Source organism: Branchiostoma lanceolatum, chromosome 5 (assembly GCF_035083965.1).
Source record: "Branchiostoma lanceolatum isolate klBraLanc5 chromosome 5, klBraLanc5.hap2, whole genome shotgun sequence".
NCBI classification, from domain to species: Eukaryota; Metazoa; Chordata; class Leptocardii; order Amphioxiformes; family Branchiostomatidae; genus Branchiostoma; species Branchiostoma lanceolatum.
Window position 1 is genome coordinate 19,401,591 of NC_089726.1, and position 22,843 is coordinate 19,424,433.

Genomic DNA, 22,843 nt, shown 5'->3' on the forward strand with positions numbered 1-22,843 from the left:
ATCCACATTTTACACATCCCGTCAATTACTGATGCTGCATTTGCAAATTGCAATTGACCGGTTTTTTTTGTGTATATATCCTGTGGTACCCGGTAGAATTAACAGAGTTGCACGTAACAGAGCATTCCAGAGACCTGAAATAGGCCTACAGTCAGACCACTTTTGGGTTGTTCTTTAGATAATTTTTCCCAATGAAACAAGAATTGAGAATCCTATCTATAGTGACCACCCGTCCACATAGACCAGATTTTATCAGTCCCCCTGAATGGTCTTCTTATAGCCTTAGTTTTATCCTGTTTCAGTTCCAGGCTCTGCCCTTATTTACCAAACAAGTGTGGTGAAGGTGTTCGGTGAAGGCAGAGCCTGGAACTAAAACAGGATGAGACTCAGGTAATGATCTTCTTTGGCAATTTTCATTGCGTTTTTTGTAGGGATTTCCCTGTAGCTCAATTGGTAGCGGCTTCGCAGTTGAGCCTCCTGTTTCCAATTAGTTGGATCCTGGAGGCCCCGGATCGAATCCCGGAAAGGGTATCCTTGTCGGAGCTGCACCGTCTTTCGGAAGAGACGAAAAATGGGGGTCCCGTGTTCGAGGAGGTGCCTCGAGTGCGTTACAACAGCCTCATTACTCACATGGGTACCTACTGGCTGAAATACAACCTGGTGAATAAATTTCACCCCTGACCTTGACGAGTGTGCCGTCATAGCTGTAGGCCTCCGTGGCACAGACCACGTTCTCTTCTGCAAAGTTGGGGAAGCGGGCGATCTCGATCCACGTGCCCAGCCACCTGTCGACGTCAAAGTTCTGTGCCACTGGGACCTGAGGACGGAAACAATGGAAGACATTCTAAGTTTCACTATATTTGGTTTTGTATAATTTTCTGTTTACCAATTGTATAAGTTTTTGGTTGTATACATTTCATTCCATTCATCATATAAGTGTACTCCAGGTAAAATAGTGTCTCTTATGTGATACTAATGGAGATCTCAATAAACCAACCAACAAAACAAACAAACAAACAAACAAACAATTTAACCAGCCGATTCCACAGATGGCATGTTTTTTGTCCATTGCTTAATCTACTTTATCTTAACATCCTCTATTCACCTAAAGCGGATGCGAGCGTACGAAAAAAAGATGGACAAAGAAAAGTAAATATGTTCATAATTCGAAATCAAATTAACCATCAAATTAAACACGATGGCTGTAGCGTGAAATAAACTCGCCGAACATGGGGTATGATGTCGACTTAATTATAAGGACCAGCCATAAGGCGAAAACGGTGTCATAAGGCTTGGTCGGTTCCCATAAGTATCAAATAAACCACTTTTATGCCGGACTCCCGAGGATATCCCAGAAAGTGAGAAACAGTCGACTCAGGTTTGCAGGGCACAGCTTCAGGAACAACAAAGAAGTGGTGTCCACCTTGGTGCTTTGGGTACCTCGGCACGGGAAGCCAGGAAGGCAGCCTCTCACCTACATAGATGTGCTACAGAAGGTCACCGGCTTACCCTCTGAGTCATTGGAGAGGGCAATGTACGTTTCTTGGCTGACAGAGTGGTTCGAGTGGCGGAGGAGGACTGACACTCGACATAAGCCAAGTACATAAGTCAAACCACCTCGTTCGCGTCGCAAACCTGCCACGCATCGGACGAATCAGCCGCCAGCGAGCCTGTACTAGACGTGGACTACACACTTGAATCTTCGTTCGCGAAGCCATGCCGAGAGAGATACAGGAACCGACCATCTACATATGATACCCCCCAAATAGCCCCCTCAGGGGCAAAGTAGGGGGGAGTTGAGGTCCCGGGCTAAGGCGGGCAGGCCTCCAGCCTGGCACGGAACCACTCAACGGTGGGAGCCGTCGCAACCGTGCCAGGCAGGGTGTTCCACTGGGGGAAGAAGGAGTGTTTGTATGTGTTGAAACTTGAGGTGGTGGCTCCCCCGGGTGCGCCCCTGATGAGCTGGTTTGAGTGAACTGTCGGTATACGTATACACACGCCTTAGATATACACGCTGTGTATATCTGGATGATCCCTATGTAAAAACCCAAAGGGGCAAGTATGCCGCTCCCGGGATTAGCTATAGAACCCGCGCCAATCCCGATCCGCACGGCTTGGAAAATCAACGCGCTAACCACTAGGCTTAAAGGTCCGGACCAGTTAGACTGGTAAGTTAGTGGAGGTTGATCCCCACTGTTACACTTTTCTTTTCAGACTCGTCCCGAGTCTCCGAGTACGACATCCCTGTGTGATCTGATCGTTACTCACAGAGCCGGTGTGGGAACCACTGTAAAAACCCAAAGGTGCGAGTACGCCGCTCCCGGGATTAGAACCCGCGCCAATCCCGATTCGCACGGCTTTGGAAATCAACGCGCTAACCATAAGGCTAAAAGGTTCGGACCCGGTTAGACTGGTCAGTTAGTGGAGGTTGATCCCCACTGTTATACCTATAGCTAACAAACTGAAGATTTACTTACGTCGGGGCACCCTCCCCAACTGAAGACAAACCCTTGCGTGAACGGGGCTGTCAGGGCCAGGACTGTGGACGCAAACACCGCAGCCAACATCGTGTGATCCAGTCTGTCTGCTGATGTGCGGGAGCCACAACTTTGTAGTTATGTATGATATGTTGTCAGGTAGACATTCGGTCTCTAACATATGTATACCCTAATTTCTAATCACCTAAAGCCCCGTATCCGGGCCAAACGATTTACTTTCATTAAAGGCTTATCTCCAAACCTAGCTGTTATAACGTGACAACAACGTATTCTTATAAATGTAGCTATGGGTTGAGTATGAATGCCGACCAGCACACCTGCACAACAGGCTTTAGACTTCGCCCTGATAGGATGCAACAGATATAGTTCCAGAAAAGGAAGACACTGCAAAAACTTACTGAGCCTACCTGACCTGAAGGAGAGAGGTCAAGGACCGTTGCGGTCAGAAAGAAACTTACGGGAGCTAAGGAAGCTCGCAGCAAATCGGACAAAGTGGAAGGGACTGAAGGAAGACTGAATGCGGCTGTAGGATGTTTCAACTACTGCAGCAGCAGAAAACAGTGGACTACTACTACAATGGGTTGTATTATCTGATCAGAGGGTTGTGTATGAATAATTATCTCTTATCTTATGTTACCTTAGCAGCTTTTTGGTTTATTTGCTAAGTGCCAACCTATTCATAATATTTACCTCAAGCTTGATAGTTGTCATCGTTCCTATACACCTGAAAATTCACATCACTTTGGTAGATTTGCGCTGTAAACAATGGAGGCCAGAGGTCAACTTATTCCCATCTAAGTGGGTCACTCTCCGTATTAGTGAGAAACTGGCCGGAGCTGTCATGTCGATAGTGGAGTCTAGCTGCCCAGGAAATTTTACAAATCTGGGCTGACTCCCCAGACGTCTCTTGTCCTCTGTGCGACTTTCCTCCTGGCATGTGTCGTCTTCAAGCGTTCTAGAAACCTGCCCTACCCGGCAGGACGTGTGCCTGTTCTCGGGCACCTCCTCGCCTTGGGCCAAGCGTCTCACCTCAAACTGACGGCATGGAGGCGGCAGTACGGGGACGTCTTCACCGTCAGACTGGGGATGAGAGATGCGGTGGTTCTGAACGGCTACACTGCCGTCAAGGACGCGCTCGTGAACAGGCCCAGGCCGCATAACTACCTGCAGGATGAGATGGCTGGTTCTGGAAACGTAAACGTCGATTTAGTGTGTCCTTCTTTAACAAAGCCGGACGACAGGTGTGCACCAGAAAACTGGAACATTCAAAGGGCAGTCGTGTACACGTTTTGAGCTGTCTTGCGACGGAGAAAGTAATTGTCTTCGGTCTATTTCACCCGAAAGCCTTGCTGAAAATCGTACCGGGTGTAAGTGACTGAGCTAAAATATGAGGCAATTGTATTACAGTGTTTCAATGTTCTAAAATCTCCCCAAAATGTTCAACTTGCAATAAATTAGTAAATTTATCTATCTAATAGCTATCCTTTTCCATTCATTCATTCATTCAATCAATCAATCAATCAATCAATCAAGCAAGCAATATTGAATCTTTGCCTTTTTAATAATCATGTTGCAGCCATATTGTACTTGAAATAAGTCAATTTGCTCTAGTTAATGCTTTGTGAACATGAACTAGTTCGTCAGAGTCTTACTAACTCTAAGCAAAGTCCTTGTTAAATATATGCCCAACCACATTGCCCACTCAACATCATTATTATTAAAGATAGAAAGAGGACGTTATAAAAAGCTGTCAGTTCAGGAGAGACTGTGTGAATATTGTACAACGGATACAGTGGAAGATGAAATACATTTCATTTGTAACTGCCCTCATTGTGAGGATGAAAGAAACAAGCTTTTCGAAACAACAAAAACAATATTCCCGAGCTTTCACAATCTAGAAGACCTCCAAAAAACTACATTTCTACTGAAATCACAAAACACACTAAAATAGATGAACTTACAGTACTTATTGTATACATATCCAGATTTACATAAGATAAACTAGTGTTTGAAAATGAACAATGTTCTGTCATATCTAGTCCAGTCAGTAGTTAAGAAACTTAATTGCTATTATGGAGCTGTGATGAAATAAGATGATACATGTAGCATATTATTCATCTTTCATAAAGTTTTAGGTTGCCATGTAAATGCTGCCTTATAAACATTGTATATTTGCCATGCTTATCTACTGTTGTGTTGTTAACACTTATTTTGGTGTTTTAGTGTATAATGTCAATGTTACCTTTTAATGTCAAACCAGGATTATCTGAAAAACTGAATTCCCGAGATAAACAAATAAAGTCTACGTGAAGGTAAAGTCAATCATATCAAAGATTTATCATGATGTAACAGTCAAGAATTGAATTATTAGATTTTTGCGTTACAATTTTGTATAAGTATTAAGTCTATAACGCTAAAAAGAATCCAATGAAAAAAAATTGTATCCTTGATTTATCTGATATTGAAAGAAAATAAAGATAACAGTTAATTCACACACCATCCAGCATATGAATGAATTTTTTGTTAGCGTTATAGCTTAACCTATGTGCAATCATAGTTACTCATCCTGATAGTTGAATATCTTGAATCTTATTATGTCCACTTGAAGTGATGAGCAGGTGCAGGGCTTTGTGGTCACACTTGTGCGCCTCCTAACGGTGCAATAAAAAACTGCAAATTACTTAAAGTTCTAAGATGAAAATGCTTTAAATACATTCTAAGTTATAGCCAACGTACGCGTGTTGTGCAATATATATGATTATTGCACTATCCTTATATATAAAGTCCTTGGTTGTGTTGAAATTGCAAGTAATCGAGAATTGTACAGGTAAAGAAATTTTATATTCTGTTATTCAGACATGTTGCATAACAAAGCATCGGTGGTTCAGTGGTAGAATTCTCGCCTGCCACGCGGGAGGCCCGGGTTCGATTCCCGGCCGATGCAAGTTCTTTTTGTCTTTTTTACACCGCTTATTTTAACTTGCAGACTAGAAATATTATCTGCAACATCGCATACTCTATGTTGACATATTTTCGTAAAATATATCCACAAATTTTGAATTCAATTTTGTTTTCCTATATGTATTTATTTCAATGATCGCAAGAGTTTGTTATTTCTCGCCAAGTGCGCACCTCATCACTTCTCAAGCAGTTTAGCAATACGCTTTAATACTTGTTGACAATCTTCCGTGCAAGTTTTAGAAATAACGTTTTGTGACGCTTAAATACATTGAAGCCTTTCGATCGTATATCAAATGGTATTTTAGCTATTACAGAGGATATCTTTTAAATTTCAATGCTTGAACTATTTTTGTTAAGCGCATTGATTTCAAAAGTGACTTTGCCGCTACAGAGTGTTTCAAAGATGGCGGCGCCCATGTGAAAATCTGGTCGGTACAGTTTTATTTCTGTAAATTCCCTACAATTTCCAACTTTACGCTCTTGTGTCGAGCAGCAGCAGCCACGTAAGCTATCACCAGCTCATATTCTTCTACAGAAGAGCGCTCAGCTCCTGAATTAATCCTGAAACGAAGAGGAAACTTGCCGAAAACAAAGCCAAGATGCCGTACGCCAACCAGCCGCAGGTCCACCTGACCGAACTCAGCGATGAAAACGTTAAATTCGTGATCGAAGACACCGACTTGTCCATGGCTAACGCCGTGCGGAGGATTTTCATCGCGGAAGTGCCGACTCTAGCCATAGACTGGGTCCAACTTGAAGCCAACTCGTCTGTACTTCATGACGAATTCATTGCGCATCGTGTGGGTCTCATACCGCTGACAAGTGATGACATAGTGGATAGGATGCAGTACTCCCGCGACTGCACATGCGCGGAGTTCTGCGCCGACTGCGCCATCGAGCTGACGCTGGACGTCAAGTGCACCGACGACCAGACCCGCCACGTGACCACGCGCGACCTCATCTCCAGCAACCCCCGCGTGGTGCCCGTGACGTCGCGTAGGGCGGAGGACGAGACGGCGGGGTACGGGGAAGCCGACGACATCCTCATCGTGAAGCTGCGTAAGGGGCAGGAGCTGAAGCTGCGGGCCTTCGCCAAGAAGGGGTTCGCGAAGGAACATGCCAAATGGAACCCTACGGCGGGGGTCGCGTTCGAGTACGATCCCGACAACGCGCTCAGGCACACCCTCTATCCCAAACCGGAGGAGTGGCCAAAGAGCGAGTACACGGAGCTAGATGACGAAACGGCGCAAGCGCAGTTCAGCCCGGACGGCCAACCCAACAAGTACTTCATCAACGTGGAGTCTACGGGAGCGCTGCGGCCGGAGAACATCGTCCTGACGGGGCTGAGTATCCTGAAGAAGAAACTGAGCGACTTACAGACGCAGCATAGTCACGAGATCCAGAGCGACGTCCTGACCATCAGCTAGACTTGAACTTCCTGACATTTCCAGACTTGAACTTCCTGACGTTTCCATGAGACTTGTCTGAGAATTTCAATCTTAGTCTCTTACATGACTGAGGACTTTGTAGTTGTTTACAAACTTGTAACTGTAACATCAGTTCTCATAATCCTGCCTGGTACCCTAAGACTCTGAACGTACTGTGTTGTTAAGGCCTTCTCAATAATATCTTGAACACCTGGATATCTGATGTGTGTTTTAAGGTACTCAGTAGAACTGTGAGAATTATATGAATTTGCAATAAACTATAATAATGTGCTCAGACCAATATTTTGACCTATCAGGGCGACTTATAATTCCTGACATCATGTGAATACTGTATGCCATATGGATTAAGAAGTAACATGTAACAGAACTGAGTGCACATAACAAGAGTTGTGGTATGGACCATTGAAACTAACTAAAGCTTTACCACATCTCTCTGGCCATGTTAAAACGTGTAACATATCATGTAGCTGCCACTCTGAAAAATGTGATCTCCAAATGCAACATCCCAAAGTATAGTGCACTCCTGTATATCTAAACTGTGCATACGGTTACCTGTCTGGGGGTGCTGCACTTGAGATCTCTCAAACACAGTTTTTCAGTATGGCGGATATATGTAACCTGGTGGATAAATGTTAACGAAGGTTACTTGTACGCTGTTTGTTCTAATAGAGGTTTTTTCACTCTGAGCTTGACACAACTTCATCCATGGTATAGAACTAAAAGTACTACATGTATATATGACTTACAGTATGTATCAGTGTTCTCGCCAGGCCTTTTCAGCATAGGGGCCCCCTATGCTGTGATTTGGACCCCCTATGCTGTGATCTGGACCCCTATGCTGTGTTTCAATGAGCATAGGGGTATTTCTTTCTGGGACAAACCTTGTGACCCTTCATAAATCTTATAAAAAGTTCATATTTGGCTTTAGAATGAGGCTGTGACAGAAGGAAAAACTCTACTTCACAAAATTTATCCCTCAAAATGATGAAATAATGTCTCATTGGGTCATGAATTTACAAATTTTCCGGGGGAACATGCCGGACTCCCTACTCTGGTCATGTCTTCAGCACTCCACCCGTGACTTGCACCGCTAAAGTTGGACTTCTGTACCTGACCCCTATGCTGTGAAAAAATTCTGGTGAGAACACTGTGTATGTAAGAAGCATGCATATATTGTGTTACCTTTTTGTTTTCGTGGTGTCATTGATGTCATAACGATAAGACTTCTGATATGAATAACGTATACTTTGAGTTTGAAAGAAAGTCGTAAATGTAATTGTTGAAAAAGCAAGATTTGTTCAACAAAGAGTATGTAGCATGTATCAAGAAGCCTGAAATAACAGAAATGCCTTGGAAATTTGACTTCTGCTTATTATGAATGCATACTGTGCGGTACAAATAAACCTTTCTCAGTTTTGTTCTTTTCCTTTTAACTGCAAATTTACTAGTGATTGAATGAAAGTACTCTTAAGTGTAGCAGTCAATCTATCTTTTTGCAAGCAACATGGTCTGATGCATGGCGGATACAGACATGCATAGGTCTCACTAGGTTGATCTACTCTAGGGGTAGACCCTCCAGTCAATTCTGGTGATCCCCAACCCTTAATTGGAGTGTATTGAAGAGCTGGTCTTCCCATTTTCCCCTTGGGTGTTTTGAGAGTCCCTCCTTTTTGTGTTTTTTTTAGTCCCTTCATTTAAAACATTCACTAATGAAAATGTGAGAAAATGACTTGATGTGTGTGTGTGCTATTATACTTCTTATTGAGAATGAGCCTATAAAAGTCTAGATATAGAACATAGAACCTGACTTCGGTTGGGGAAAGTCGTATTGAGGTCACCTGGTGGCGCCGAATGGCAGCCGCCCAGACCCTTGCGACAGTTCCACAAAAGGCAAGTGTGGATAAGATATTATATATGTTGTGTATTGTGTGAAACCTGTAATACCCTCCATCAATTCAGCGCTAGAAAGTCTGCCATTGCCGGTAATTTCCGACCAATAAAAACCATTATTATTATCATGTCTGGAAAAAACATCCTAAGACACTCATTTTAAGAAGACAGTCATTCTTAGTCAAAGATTAGAAGCACTCAGCAAAGGCACAGGACACAGAAGTCAGAGTCTAAAATACTGTTACTTTATTTTCTGTAGACAAATAAACAGCAATCATCTGGAAATACAAAGTCTATTCCAGTCAACATAATCAAGTTGTTGTCACAAGACATTCTTTAAGTTTCTTGGGTTCGTACAGATATTAAGTAGGTTTTTTTTGTTTTCAGAGAAGTGAAACGTGGAATAAACAAAAACAAAACATTGTAAGAACTAAAACATTTCTTACATATTTTACATTGCACCAGAGCTGTTGGCTACTTTCTTTTCTAAAAAGTAGTTTCTACAATATTACATCAACATATAGAATACCAAGTATGAAATGGCAACAACGATATCGTTTTTTTCTACATTTAGGTAGTGTCACAAACCGCAAGGCGGAGTGTTTTGTTTGCTCTACAGATTAAAACGCGTATTTTGTACAAGCGATAAAAATGGAGAAAGCTCCTCGAGGAAGGATAAATAAGTCATAATACAGTAGTTTACAGAGTTTTCAGTCATGGACAAGGCAATTGCACATTAGTGGCAGTCTGCTTACTGTAAAGTGTTGAATATAGGCAAGGTTTGTGACAAGCAGTGATGAGATTTGAAGAGAGTTCACAAATATTCGTGGGGTTCTGAAAGCAAAATAAATTCATCTTTCGTACTTCAGGGCTTGAATGTTTGGGAGACAATTATTTTGATCTTCACTTTTGTTAAGAATTGAATATGGTGGTCATTCTAACTGCTTGGAATGCACAACAAAAAAAGCTTGGTTCGCATGGGTATACAACAATGACTTGTACACGCAAACAACTGAAATGGAACAAGAGAAAGCATTTACCACAATGTGCACGTTTTTTGGCAACAACATAACATCAATTTACATATTCTTAACATGAACTCAAGACAAAATTTTGTTACACAATAACAAGAAAAAAATAGCACCTATAACTAGAAACAATCTCTAGGGCACTAATCCCACTTATACATTCTTGTACTAACAAAAGGAGACAAAGTTTTAAGAGTGTTCGCTAGACAATTGATGTTTTTTTTCATGGACACTGACTACTTATTACCTTCAAATATGCTGTACAGAAATAAATAAAAACAGGGATGGCACAGTATTTGTGTTTGAGTACAATTATGACTGGCTACTAGATAGGGACACTGAAAGTAAATGTGAACCATATCATAGACTAACACAATGGCAGTCAAGAAATTAATGTTTTTGTCTTACCTTTAAAACAAGTATTTCGTGTAACATAATAATGAACAGGCAAATTACCATAATTCTCTTACTCGGTATCATGTTTATAATTTTTCAGTCTTAATTTCTCGGTCATAATTCTCATGGTGTGATGCTTTGCTCAATCTCGATGCTTGGTTTATCATTTGTTTGTAGAGTACAAATTCCAACCTTTTTACCAGTTTTTTTGTTTTGGATGGCAAAATCATATTACCTCATTACAAGTTACAGATTTTCACTGATTTTGATTGTTGCATCAAGCCTATGTATCTTAAATTTTGATTGGTAGGTTTACGATATTGTTAAAAAACATCTAATTGGTCAGTTTCACGAGTGTGATTTCCAATGCTGTATACTGCATTGGTATTGAAGTTTTTGTACCTCAGGACCAATATCTAAGTCCATTTTTACTACCCCCTTGTGTTTCATGGGTAATGCTAATGAAAAATTCAAACCTTTTTCAGCAAAACTTTTTTTCCAAATTGTGAAACACCATTTCCATGTAATTTTTAAAAAGGCTTCTTGGGGAATTTTCTTAAATCTTTCAATTTCCTCCAAAATGATACAATGAGACACAAGGATGCTCAAAGTATCCGGTTGTGATCTTAAAGATTTTCTACCGTCACTTTTTCTTTAAATTTCTTACCACTGTCTCAGAAGAAAAAATTGTAAATTATATTTATCATACATGTATTAAACTAATGGAACGTTTCCTGGCAATTTGACCTAGTAAAAGCGAAGAGGAAAAAAGAAGAAATTTCAAGCAGGGTCACGGAAAAGCTGAGAGATTTGGGGCCTCTTCTGAAATTGCCATATATAAATTAAGTATAAGTTGGTACGGAGCTTCAAATGTAGTTTGGCATATATGCGTCTATCCCCTAATCTTGGTATACTGATACAAACAGGACAGTCCAAATGGGGTGTACAATCATGATAGTAAGTACAATAGGTTCAATGAACCAAAATGGTGAAACAAAATGGATGCTATAAATACCTTCATAATTTAACTCTACAGTATTTAGGACTTTCACTGTGATTATCATTTGTCTCGAAATATTTGAGACCAAAGCTTAGTTATGTCTAAATAATTATCCTAAAGTTGAGAAAATTTTTTTCTAAAATGAAGGTGAACAAATTGTACATCTAAGCTGGACTTGCTTCTACCCACAATGCACCTGTACTCATACATATTCATATCGCCATGGAGACATCAGTGTCAGTGACATGGGAAGGTGGCAGGAAAACAACAACTCATGTACATACATGTATATGATATCTGTAGCACATTTCATACAGAAAAGGCAAAGCACTATGACAGTTTTCAATCGTTAGAGGCAAGACAGAAGTGGACACCACTTTCCACAGTCGAGAATGTATACGTATTACTGTTTTGTTTGTTTGAGTATCAAAAAATGATGTGACAGATTTTCGAGTTCAACTTTGGCCATTTCTGTCAGGAACCAGGATTTTATGCAACAAGAGAACAAAGCACCTTGTAAAGCATCTCTTTTCTGTTACTCCCTTTTCTATTTACCCCAGGTTTTCTTCAACGCGTGGACCAGTTGCGTGGGATTTCTCAGTAAAATTGTGTATTGGGTGAAGTACAAGTGGTATATATCATATCCAGTGAATCAATCCGGAAGAATTTGTTGATAACAAGCAATAGCCTCTTCTTCATAGCATCTGTTACTCGGTTTAAAAGTGGACTGGATCTCTTTTGTGACTTCTTTTACTAATTCTGCCACCAAGCCAACTTTGTCAAGAAACCAAAAAAAGGGGAACCCTTGAGTAGTGCTTTTCATACAAACTGGTTGGCTCGTCTTTTATACCAGCACAACAAAGACTGTGGGTGATCGTACCACAAAGAGACATAGTGATACTGAACTTCAATTTCACCTTCAATTCTTCCTGCTGTTATGACAAAACAGTTGGCCTCTGTTTCCTACATTCTTTTAGCAAGGTAGTTTCAGCCTCACTCCTGAGGCACTGCCAAAAATGTGGAAAAGGGGCCGCCGGGGGCAAAGACAGCCAGTCATTTTACAGTATATTAGCAGCAGAAAAAAAAGGGTCAAAAAGAAGTCTTGTACCTCTACTTGATTTTACAATGCCAACAACAAATTGTAGTTACTGTATTGATGCCACTCCTTTTTACATCTCAGTAATAATTCGGTAACAGTTGTTAGCTTCGACATCCGATGTTGGCAGCCTGGAAGAGGCTATGCTTCCAGGAGGATTCCTAGCCTAGTGTCGGTAGACTTCAGACGGAGGCTATTGCTAAGATTGCTACCTTACTGTGGCACATAGTAAAGGGTACATCTCAAGATGCTGGTTTCCCGGCTACATGTACCACAAGGTTCGGTGTCCTTGCTAAATTGTCGTCTTATGTATCATTAATGCCAGAAATACATATGCAGCACTAATGCTTGGTTAGTGCACACGGCCATGGTAATTTCATGGTAATTATGGCTGTCCAAGTTCCACTCCCTGTGTCCTAGCAGCCATGCCTTCAACAAAGGCTTGAACCAATTAGTTTGTATCTTTCCAGCATTAGTGCTTTCTGCCACGCCTTTAGTCATGCAGAGGAAATTCAGCATTAATGCCAAATGTGCTCAGCTAATGCGTGTGTAGTGCGGCATTAATGCTGCATTAGACAACAGTTTGGCAAGGGTAAGAGACAATTTAAGACTTCTTACTGCTAGCTTGGGAATTTAAGAAGTACACCAGCTAAGCAATGGGAGAAATCTTTAAGGAGGGTACGAGGAAAAACTGCAACTTTCACCTTTTTTGATGACTGCAATCACATCACAGTAAATGGCATTTTCGTACCAAAACTGGTTTTATCAATAAGACAGTAAACCAAAATCATATTATCCGTTGTTTCAAACGTCCCAGATTATTCTAGCCTGGAGTCCAGCCTTCTTAGCTTTAGTCTGCAACCCAAGCTCCGGTAAAAGCTAAGAAGGCTGGCCTCCAGGCTAAGACTCTTCCGGACATTTTCCTTGATAAACAACTGCAACTTGAAAACTATCAATACGCCATGTATTACAGTTACATGCATCATAGGCCAAACTTCAATAGTCTTAAATTCAAATGAAATTTTCTTCTCAATGGTCACTGCTGATCCACTTATTAACCAGACCAGTTCACAAACTTTGTAGACCAAACTGTGTTGTATTCATCACGATTCGAGGACGTTCTAACAATGTACACGTACCAAATTCCAACCAATTGAACTTGTGCCTAACATGTTAAAACATGTTCGAATTGCTGACCGATACAATGTTGTCCCCTATGACAGAAGCAATTTAGTGGCTTGGCAAAAGTAGGAACACATCTTTTGCTCCCAAATTCTTTTCAGCACCAGAAACCAAATGGTATGATCTGAATAATATGAATGATATTTGTGTCAATGTTTTCCCATTCCTAGCAGGTGCATTCCAAATTCCCAAACTGGTAGTAGTAGGACCCTCAGCGTAACACAGCACTGGTTGTCTCCCACAAGGCCCCTTATTCTCCTACAGTATGTCACAAAAGAGACTCACGTTGTTTTTTTTCAACATCATTCAAAAATACTAACTTTACCATGACAGGAAAAGGTTAAGTGGTGAAATCACTGCCAAAACAGTTATTACGGAACAAAAAAAGAAATGTCTTATTTCCATCCAGTTCTGTAAGTCTGTCTGTCTTGGCCGTTTTTCTCTCATCTGTTTTTCCTTTCTCTCTCTCTCTTTCTCTCGTTCTGTCAATCATGATGGCGGGTGATGTGTTGTCAGTCCTTTTTCTTCCCAGGCGTGCGAACCCTCTCAGAACAGCATGCTTTGTCTTCTGCCCTTGCCCACACCTGAAATACAACAGAATTTGACATCAAACTCAAGCAACTCCTGCGGTGTCAACCGTACTGTAACTTCACCATATACAAAATGTAGATCGCACCAATTCTGTACCTTGGTTCTGACAGCAGGGTCTTACATACATTTTTGTACATACTGTGTTTTCTTAAAAATGTAGCTATTTTGTGTTCCACTCTCCAATTGGCAACAGCAAAAACATGGAAGGCTCTACCCCTGAGACACCCCCCCTCCCCCCCCCAAAAAAAAAACTGGTGCGACCTTGAGTGCTTCAAAAAGTGCCAAAAAACGCTTATTAAAACCAGCATCCTTTCTGAAATGAAGATGGAACATGCATATTACAGAAAATGTACCCTTTGTGAAGCTGTTTTTAATGTGCATTAAATTGCAGATGATAGAAGCACTGATTACACATGAACCATTGTGACACATTAAAGGCGACCTAAGCAATATTTGGGCGTTGAAAGTCATATTTTTCTAAAATTGATTTTTTGTGATTTCTATCCATAGTAAGTTTAAATAACACTGTCCCGTTCCATATCAACAATCATGGAGCAAAAATGCAATGTCGTTGTGTGGTGGGAACTCATTGAAAATCTGTCACTGACGAAAGACAGTGGATACTGTCTGAAACGTCTGACTGTTTCAAAATCTTATCCAGTTGCTTGAGTAATTGTTTTTGGTGTATCTTATTACCTGGATGTCTAACCTTCATCAACGTATCATTGAAAATCTCACCACATGGAGGCCAGCCATCATTTCAAATCTTCCGAACATGCACGATCCTGATCGATAAGTCCCGAACGCTTCCAGAGAAATAATCACGTGGTCATGGCTCAATGTGCTCGGGCATTGGGCAAATGTGCTAACATGGGGAAGTAAATGTCAATTTCAATTTCACCTAACAGAATTGCTTTCCCCAGAATATTTCAAGTTTTACCCCCTGAAATCGCTTAGGGCACCTTTAAACTTCCAATGCCTCTAGTGGTCCATACTGTTTCTTCAGACATATTTTGCTGCAAAGACCTGTCTATAGACTGAAGCTACATGTAATTAAAAGTGGTGGCTCTTGCAGCACAAGAGTGTCTGTATTGAGTACCACTGTGAACGTGTCCACATGACAGCATCGTTTAACCTTCTCCCTGCTGCCTAACTCTGTAACAAATAAGGAATTGTGTGCCAAACAGCTACTTCAGAGTGCTAAAGGTTAAAGAAACCAAAAAAATATATGACAACTCACAATTGTGAATAAATATTTTCTTAAAGTTTCTTTATGTAATTCTGCACTGTCTTGAACTGCAAAAGCCACCTTTAAGCTTGATACAGTGCATGGAACAAAGGGGCACAGAAAGTTCAACATATGTACCAAGGCATGATTATATCTGCTGAAATTTAAATTGAAATAAAGCAGAAAATTGCAGGGGTTTTCATTCCTTGAATTATTCTTCAGCAGTTTCGAAGCTACCTCCCCAATAATTTCTGAAACTCTGAATGCCTGCATGTATGTTAACTTACAGATAATTTGCACATCATTGTAGAAACAAAATCATGCCAAATAAAACCGTACAACAACCACGAACACCACAAGGAAACTTAACGGCTCAGTCGCTAAGCAACAAGTCTAAAAACTGAGACAAAGTGCATGATATAGGATGGCAAACGAGTCAACCTTTCCAGAGAACACTATCTTCTGATCATCTCCTACACAAGATACTGTACCACTGATAGGGAGATATGGCCGGGGAATGCTACTTTGCCCTAGCAGATTTAGACAGAACTGCAGGTGGCTTTCCATGCACAGTGTCTCTTTATATTTTACAGAAGCTGGCTGAACTGGAGATATCAAAAAGTAGTAGAAATGGGGAGCTTCTTTGCCCTAGCAGTTTAAGATGGAACTGCAGGTAGCTTTCCAAGCAGTATCTCTTTTTACTTTACAGAAGCTGGCTGAACTGGAGATATCAAAAAGTAGTAGAAATGGGGAGCTACTTTGCCCTAGCTGGTTAAGACGGAACTGCAGGTAGCTTTCCAAGCAGCATCTCTTTATACTTTATAGATGCAGGCTTATCTATATGAGAGAGCTCCTTTGCCCTAGTAGTTTTAGATGGAATTGCATCTAATGGTATCTTTCCGTGCAAATTGTCTCCTTATAGGAGTAAGCTTCTATGGGGTGTTAAAGGCTCTGGTAGTTTCTTTCTATCAGTCTCTACTTACATGCAGAATATCCTCTCTGCTGTAAGAGAAACACTCATCCAGAAATGGCTGCATTGCCAACGGGCAAGAAGAAACGTCAGGTTGAGTATCGTAACAGTTGTTGCTAGGTCTTTAAAGCCACCATTTTGGTTCATTTGCGATTTTGAATGCATTATGCTTTCATGCAATTGCATGCTGTGAGGCTATACACTACTGTAAATGCAGGAATGTTTGTCTGGTTTTATGTTTGTCACTTGACCACAAACTTAAAGCCACCGCGAAAAGCCGTTTCATTGTGTGACTGTAGCGCTACTATTGTTTCAAACGCGAACTCAAAACTACCACAAACGCTACTTTCTCTCTATCGAGAAATCAAATCCCCGCAAACATTTCTGCATTTACAGTATGCGAATGAAGTTAATAGTGCTAAGTCTAGTGGCAAGACTGTTACAATTGGTGCTAGACTGGTGAAAATCGATGCATTCCAAAAAGATCCAGTTGCGCAGAAAGTGGCAGTAACTCGGCATGCGTGAGGTTAAGCGAGAAGAAGTTTCTTCTGTGGCAGAGAAGAATTTTAAGTGATTATAAAGCATTATCTACTCTCCGAAAGCTTCACCGGTGAGCAAGCGAGGGAGAGGGGTACAAGGCACTTACTTAGGTGTCTTGTTGTTTCAGGCCGGATTATTTGATTGTTTGTTTGTTTACGGTAAGAATTCTTCACACATGCCCGGGGGCTCAGAGATGGCGGACCGGGAAGTGGGAACACGAGGCATAGTGGCTACAAGGGGGAAACACACACAGGTCAGAGGTTAAGTTAAGGTCAAAGGTTATAGGTCAAAGGGTAGGATGGGAGGTACATCATCAGGGCCAATCATCAAACAGTATACAATACAGTCGATGGTAGCCAATCAACATACATGTAGGTGAGGAATTTGGGGGATAAATGACACACAAAGGGTGAAAACAGAGGTCAGAGGTGAGTACAGGTTAAAGTTTATAGGCAAAAGGTTATAGGTAAAGGTTTAACAGCATGAAATGTATTACACAGAAAGGGCAGAGAAAAACACAAAACAAAAGTGTATAAAAATGGGACAAGGAGGGATAACAAAGAATGGGGACGACAGAAAAGGGCAAGAAATGGAGTTAAACTATCAAAAGTTAGCTAACAGAAACTTTTCAGTAAGAATATGAGTTCTAGAAGTAAACATGTCTACATGTTACTGTTGTACTTGTTAAGTAACTAAAGGAGGACTCTAAATGGCAGAACTGATGATTCAAACTCAAATCTCGCACCGCTCAAGTACTCAAGTCTGTTATCTTTTTTGAATATTGTTGAACTAGACCTTGTGCGAACATACATGTTTGTTCAAACTGAACATATCATTCACACTCGCATGGTCAGCTTCTAGCGAAGAAGATATCGGTTGACTTAACCACACTCCAGACATGTTTACTTCTACTGCATGGTACAATCAAGACTGTATAACATGCAATTACATTGTAGGCTTGTTGTTTGATATCACATTTTCTATATAATACAGTCAACATATCCTGTTACGGATGCTGTAGTCAAGTAGATTTCATTATCATCATTATGATAATGATCATTAAACAGGAACAATGGAACATTTGTGGCATAAGAAAGGTCTTTCTAGTACTGTAAATGCAGAAATGTTCGTGGGGATTTAATTTCGCGGTAGGGAGAAAATTGAGTGTCCGCGAAGGTTTTGAGTTTGCGATTGAAACAATAGCAGCGCTACGGTCACATAATGGAACGGCTTTTCGCATGAATTCTAAGTTTGCCGTAAAGAGTTCGCCGCAAAAACCGCAAACATAAAACCACCACAAAAATTTCTGCATTTACAGTAACGCACCTTTCTGACTTACAAGTAGAGGATGAGAGATTTGAGTAACGTGAAAGAGAACTGTTACGTAATGGGACATTCTCCGCTGTCTGACTTGACTTCACATCCCTGACAAAACTATCCCTACCATGTTTCAACAAAAAAAAACTTAAATATGAAGAAGAACATATTGTAGGGGAAGAGAGGGCGTGGCCCTCCACGGTTGCCATGGCGACTTACCTGATGACCCTACTGATGAAGACTTGTACCCAGGATCCTTTGCCAACCTGATCTCGTCCACAGTGAAGATGGAGGCAGCTTTGGAAAAAAATTGAAAAAAAAAAAATTAGTTTAAGTCCAACACATTGTTATTCTTTTAATATCTAGTTCATCTTCAAACTCAAAAAAATATCTTAATTACTTTTTTTGAATCTCTAAGATACTACCATTACCCTAGTGTGTTAAGTTTTAATCCTGCTATAAAAAAAAAAAACTTCCACTAAACATTAAAACGTATTTCTAAGAAATCTCAGATCTTATTGTAACAGTTGTCCCTATCGAGCTGCACACCTTGCAGTTGAGCGCTCAACAATTTCCTCTCCTTAATATCTTCCTCAGATGGCTGAACAAGAGATAATCTTTTCGCATCATAAGGGAAATTTCCAATGCATTACTACTATACAAATGTTTCAACCATGAATTCATAACACCGCAAAAACACGAAAGTCCCCCGAAATAATTGTATCGAAACCATGTGTTGAATACAATTTATGTCATACCTGGGCCCCAAATGTTCGATACCGGTGTTCTGCATCATGTGATTATTTTCCGCACCACACGGAGTCTTACTTGTATCAAACAGGCTTCCATAGAATATTTAGAATGTATTTCGAGTGCGCCGGTTGCTTCGCTGTTGAAAATGCGAATGCTGGATTTGGAGGTTGGAATTGATATTTTTGTTCGAGGACACAACTCAACTTCTCTCTCAACTTCTGGCACATTTCGCATTGAAATGTGTGTTTTTCGGGTAGGTATGACATAAATAAAATACAACACGGTGTATTTTGCATCACGTCTAGGCGATACGACCCGCGGTCGGGCCGGAACCTCTGGGGATACGGAATACACCGTGTTGTATTCTATATATATCTATGCTTCAAACTTTAGCACACTGGCACTGAATATAAGTAGCGGTCTGGCACCCATTTCCCTATTGGTTACAGAGTTAGGCAGCAGGGAGAAGGTTTGAGGCCTTTAACGCTCATTCTCATTTAAATGTACACATTTTGTAACTTCCATTACCGTTTGAAGTTAGACGTTCCTGACATTAAGATTTGTCATAAATAAGGTACCAAACTGTCGTTTTTATGACGACTTAAAAACGACAGTTTGGCATCTTATATGTGGCATATCTTAATGTCAAAAACGTCTTCCTTCAAACGGTAATGGAAGTTACAATATGTGTGCATTTAAATGAGAACGAGCGTTAACCCCTCCTGTGCCGAAGCTGTTACTGTAAAAGTTAACCCTGTACGTACTGTCAGGCAGCTTGTGAATCCGCGGGCCCAGTGTGTTGAAGTACGGGTGTTTCATGGCTTCTTCCGCTGAAATTCTCCATTTGGCCTCATACTGGAATATGTCAAAAAAGTCAAGATTTAGCCTTCATTGACATTAATCCACCGCCACTTTGAAAAACAGTGTGTTTGAGAGATCTCTAGTGCAGCACCCCCAGGTATGCACAGTTTAGACATACAGGAGTGCATTATACATGATACTTTATCTTACAACTTAAGACCAGCATGTTTTCACGACATGAGCCTACATACCTGTAGCAGCTTTGATGCCAAGTCTTGGCCATCAGCGTCAAGTCTGCAACAAGAAAGGGATTTGATTGGTTGTATTCAAAATGATTACATTAATGTTAGCCAATCATGAGACACCTACCATTAACATGCCTATCTTTAAAAAACACAACTGAAATGTATTACTACTGATTACAATGGGATGAAGTTATAAAATGTTATGCTCTGTTCCCGTGTGTAAATAGTGTTCAGCCTTAAGGACAGACCTGTTCCTATGTGTAAAAAGTATTCAGGCAATCAGCACCAAGAACAGTCATATCCCTATGTGTGGATAGTGTTCAGCATCAAGGACAAACATGTTCCTATGTGTGAATTGTGTTCAGCACCAAGGAAAGACCTGTTCCTATGTGTGTATAGTATTCAGTACCAGGGACAGACCTGTTTCTATGTGTGAATAGTGTTCAGCACCACGGAAAGACCTGTTCCTATGTGTGTATAGTATTCAGTACCAGGGACAGACCTGTTTCTATGTGTGAATAGTGTTCAGCACCACGGAAAGACCTGTTCCTATGTGTGTATAGTATTCAGTACCAGGGACAGACCTGTTTCTATGTGTGAATAGTGTTCAGCACCACGGAAAGACCTGTTCCTATGTGTGTATATAGTGTTCAGTACCAGGGACAGACCTGTTCCTATGTGTGGATAGTATTCAGCACCACGGAAAGACCTGTTCCTATGTGTGGATAGTGTTAAGCACCAATGGTAGACATGTTCATATTTGTATGTATACTGTTCAGCACCAAGGACAGACCTGTTCCTATGTGTGGTTAGTATTCAGTACCAGGGACAGACCTGTTCCTATGTGTGGTTAGTATTCAGTACCAGGGACAGAGCTGTTCATATGTGTGGATAGTATTCAGCACCACGGAAAGACCTGTTCCTATGTGTATGTGTAGATAGTGTTCAGTACCAAGGACAGACCTGTTCCTATGTGTGGATAGTGTTCAGCACTAGGGACAGACCTGATCATATGTGTGGATAGAGTTCAGCACTAGGGACGGACCTGTTCCTATGTTTGGATAGTGTTCAGCACCAAGGACAGGTCTGTTCCTATGTGTGGATAGTATTCAGTACCAGAGACAGCCCTGTTCCAGTGTGTAGACAGTGTTCAGCACCAAGGAGAGACCTATTCCTAGGTGTGGATAGTGTTCAGCACCAAGGACAGGTCTGTCCCTTATATGTGTAGATAGTGTTCAGCACCAAGGACAGGTCTGTCCCTTATATGTGTAGATAGTGTTCAGCACCAAGGAAATGTCAGTTTAATTTTTTCATCTCATGTATGTTCGTACTGAATATAATACAGTTCCAACATAAATCATCTTAACATTTCATCCCAACATTTTGTAAGTTATTGTGAGAAAAGAAAATATATTGAATGCATGCCCCAGTCCCCACTGACCTTGGTGCAAGGTTAACCAGCAGTTAACAAAGTTTCACAATAAAAGTAAGATTTCGCAGTTATTGGAAGAAAAGAAAATATATTGAATGCATGCCCCCCCTCCCCACTGACCTTGGTGCAAGGTTAACCAGCAGTTAACACAGTTTCACAATAAAAGTAAGATTTCGCAGTTATTGTGAGAAAATAAAATAAATTGAATGCCTGCCCCCCTCCCCACTGACCTTGGTAAAAGTTTAACCAGTAGTTAACACAGTTTCACAATAAAAGTAAGATTTCACAGTTATTGTGAGAAAAGAAAAGATATTGAATGCCTGCCCCCCCTCCCCACTGACCTTGGTGCAAGGTTAACCAGCAGTTAACACAGTTTCACAATAAAAGTAAGATTTCGCAGTTACTGTGAGAAAAGAAAATATTGAATGCCTGCCCCCCTCCCCACTGACCTTGGTGCAAGGTTAACCAGGGGTTCTGGTTCGTAATGCGGGAAGTTGTACATGAGGAAGTCTTCGTTCGTCATGGCGCTGGGCCACGTCTCCTGCACCGGCGTGCCCAGCGTCTTGAAGATCAGGTGCAGCTCGTCTTCCACCGTCGAGCCCGGGAACAGCGGTCGCCCCGCGGACATCTCGTAGAATATACACCCGACACCCCTGTCAAACAAACATGCCCACTTGTTATTCTCTTTCTTCTTCTTCTACCTGACCATGTATGTCCATCGGCCGAGAAATGCTGAGCATGCCCCTACTCTTTCTCGAAAGGTGTGGTGGGTTTTTTAACATGTGTGGGGTGTGGCTCTCCCCAAACATGGAACCTCCATTTGAAGTCCTATCTGAGGGACGTCCCTAACCTAGGTTAGGTACTCATTTTCACCTTCTTTGACTTTGGCCTTCTACGACATTAGTATCTGTTTTCCGAAATATCTGTTTACAATTTACAGCATATACTTCTTCATTTTGTAGCTGCTTTGCATGATTTACAGTATGGTTGAAAACTTTATTTTATTTTTGGAAATGGACAAAATCTGATGCACGCGCGGATGTCATCCATATATTGGCCTTAGCTATCTATTCATCAACCCTATCACTATGATTTGCCTAAAATGTTTCTCAGAAAAACATAAGACACAAAGTGTCTCCTATGTCTCTAAACCCAGACAAAATGTGTTATCATAACTAAAAACTGTGAAGCCTGAGAAGCTAAGGTACCTATTAATCAGACTCATAGTGTAATACCTTGAGGTAAGACTAATCAAGCTTCAATGCATGGCATATTCAATGATATTACAGTACACCATCACCAGCATTTCAAAACAAACTTTGTTAGGTGCAGATGGTGTTTATTTCTGTTTGTAGTCTACGATCTGAACAATCACATTGAAGCCCTCAAGAAAATTAGTCTTCAAACATTTTCTCACTAATGCCTTAGGCCACACCAATTTAATTTCTAGGTTAATGGATTTTCTTC

General features: G+C 41.0%; 2 protein-coding genes and 1 non-coding gene across 20 annotated transcripts in view; 2 read left to right on the forward strand and 1 right to left on the reverse strand.

Moving 5' to 3' along the window:
* The first annotated feature begins 5,371 nt into the window (after positions 1-5,371).
* Positions 5,372-5,442, forward strand: Trnag-gcc (transfer RNA glycine (anticodon GCC)). The gene has a single exon. It is a non-coding gene; the product is annotated as a tRNA-Gly (tRNA).
* A 416-nt stretch (positions 5,443-5,858) lies between these two features.
* On the forward strand, positions 5,859-7,152 carry LOC136435612 (DNA-directed RNA polymerase II subunit RPB3-like). Its single transcript, XM_066429233.1, has one exon. The coding sequence runs from the start codon at positions 6,059-6,061 to the stop codon at positions 6,884-6,886; it is 828 nt and encodes a 275-aa protein (XP_066285330.1). The 5' UTR covers positions 5,859-6,058; the 3' UTR covers positions 6,887-7,152.
* A 2,506-nt stretch (positions 7,153-9,658) lies between these two features.
* The window catches only part of LOC136435613 (cyclin-dependent kinase 17-like), a 100,652-nt gene continuing 87,467 nt past the window's right edge, over positions 9,659-22,843 (reverse strand). For 17 of the 18 annotated variants that reach the window (XM_066429253.1, XM_066429248.1, XM_066429245.1 and 14 more), the window contains 6 exons: positions 21,826-22,029; positions 19,951-19,993; positions 19,663-19,753; positions 18,365-18,442; positions 16,935-17,058; positions 9,659-14,083 (listed from right to left, as the gene is read on the reverse strand). In XM_066429253.1, the coding sequence (XP_066285350.1) occupies positions 16,982-17,058; positions 18,365-18,442; positions 19,663-19,753; positions 19,951-19,993; positions 21,826-22,029 (493 nt within the window). In that variant the 3' untranslated portion in view covers positions 9,659-14,083; positions 16,935-16,981. The remainder of the gene's footprint in view (positions 14,084-16,934; positions 17,059-18,364; positions 18,443-19,662; positions 19,754-19,950; positions 19,994-21,825; positions 22,030-22,843) is intronic. The other variant, XM_066429238.1, reaches the window with a different exon arrangement.

Bases quoted from the DNA above. Each gene is read 5' to 3' on its own strand.
- LOC136435612 (XM_066429233.1), top strand. From the start codon at position 6,059: ATGCCGTACGCCAACCAGCCGCAGGTCCACCTGACCGAACTCAGCGAT.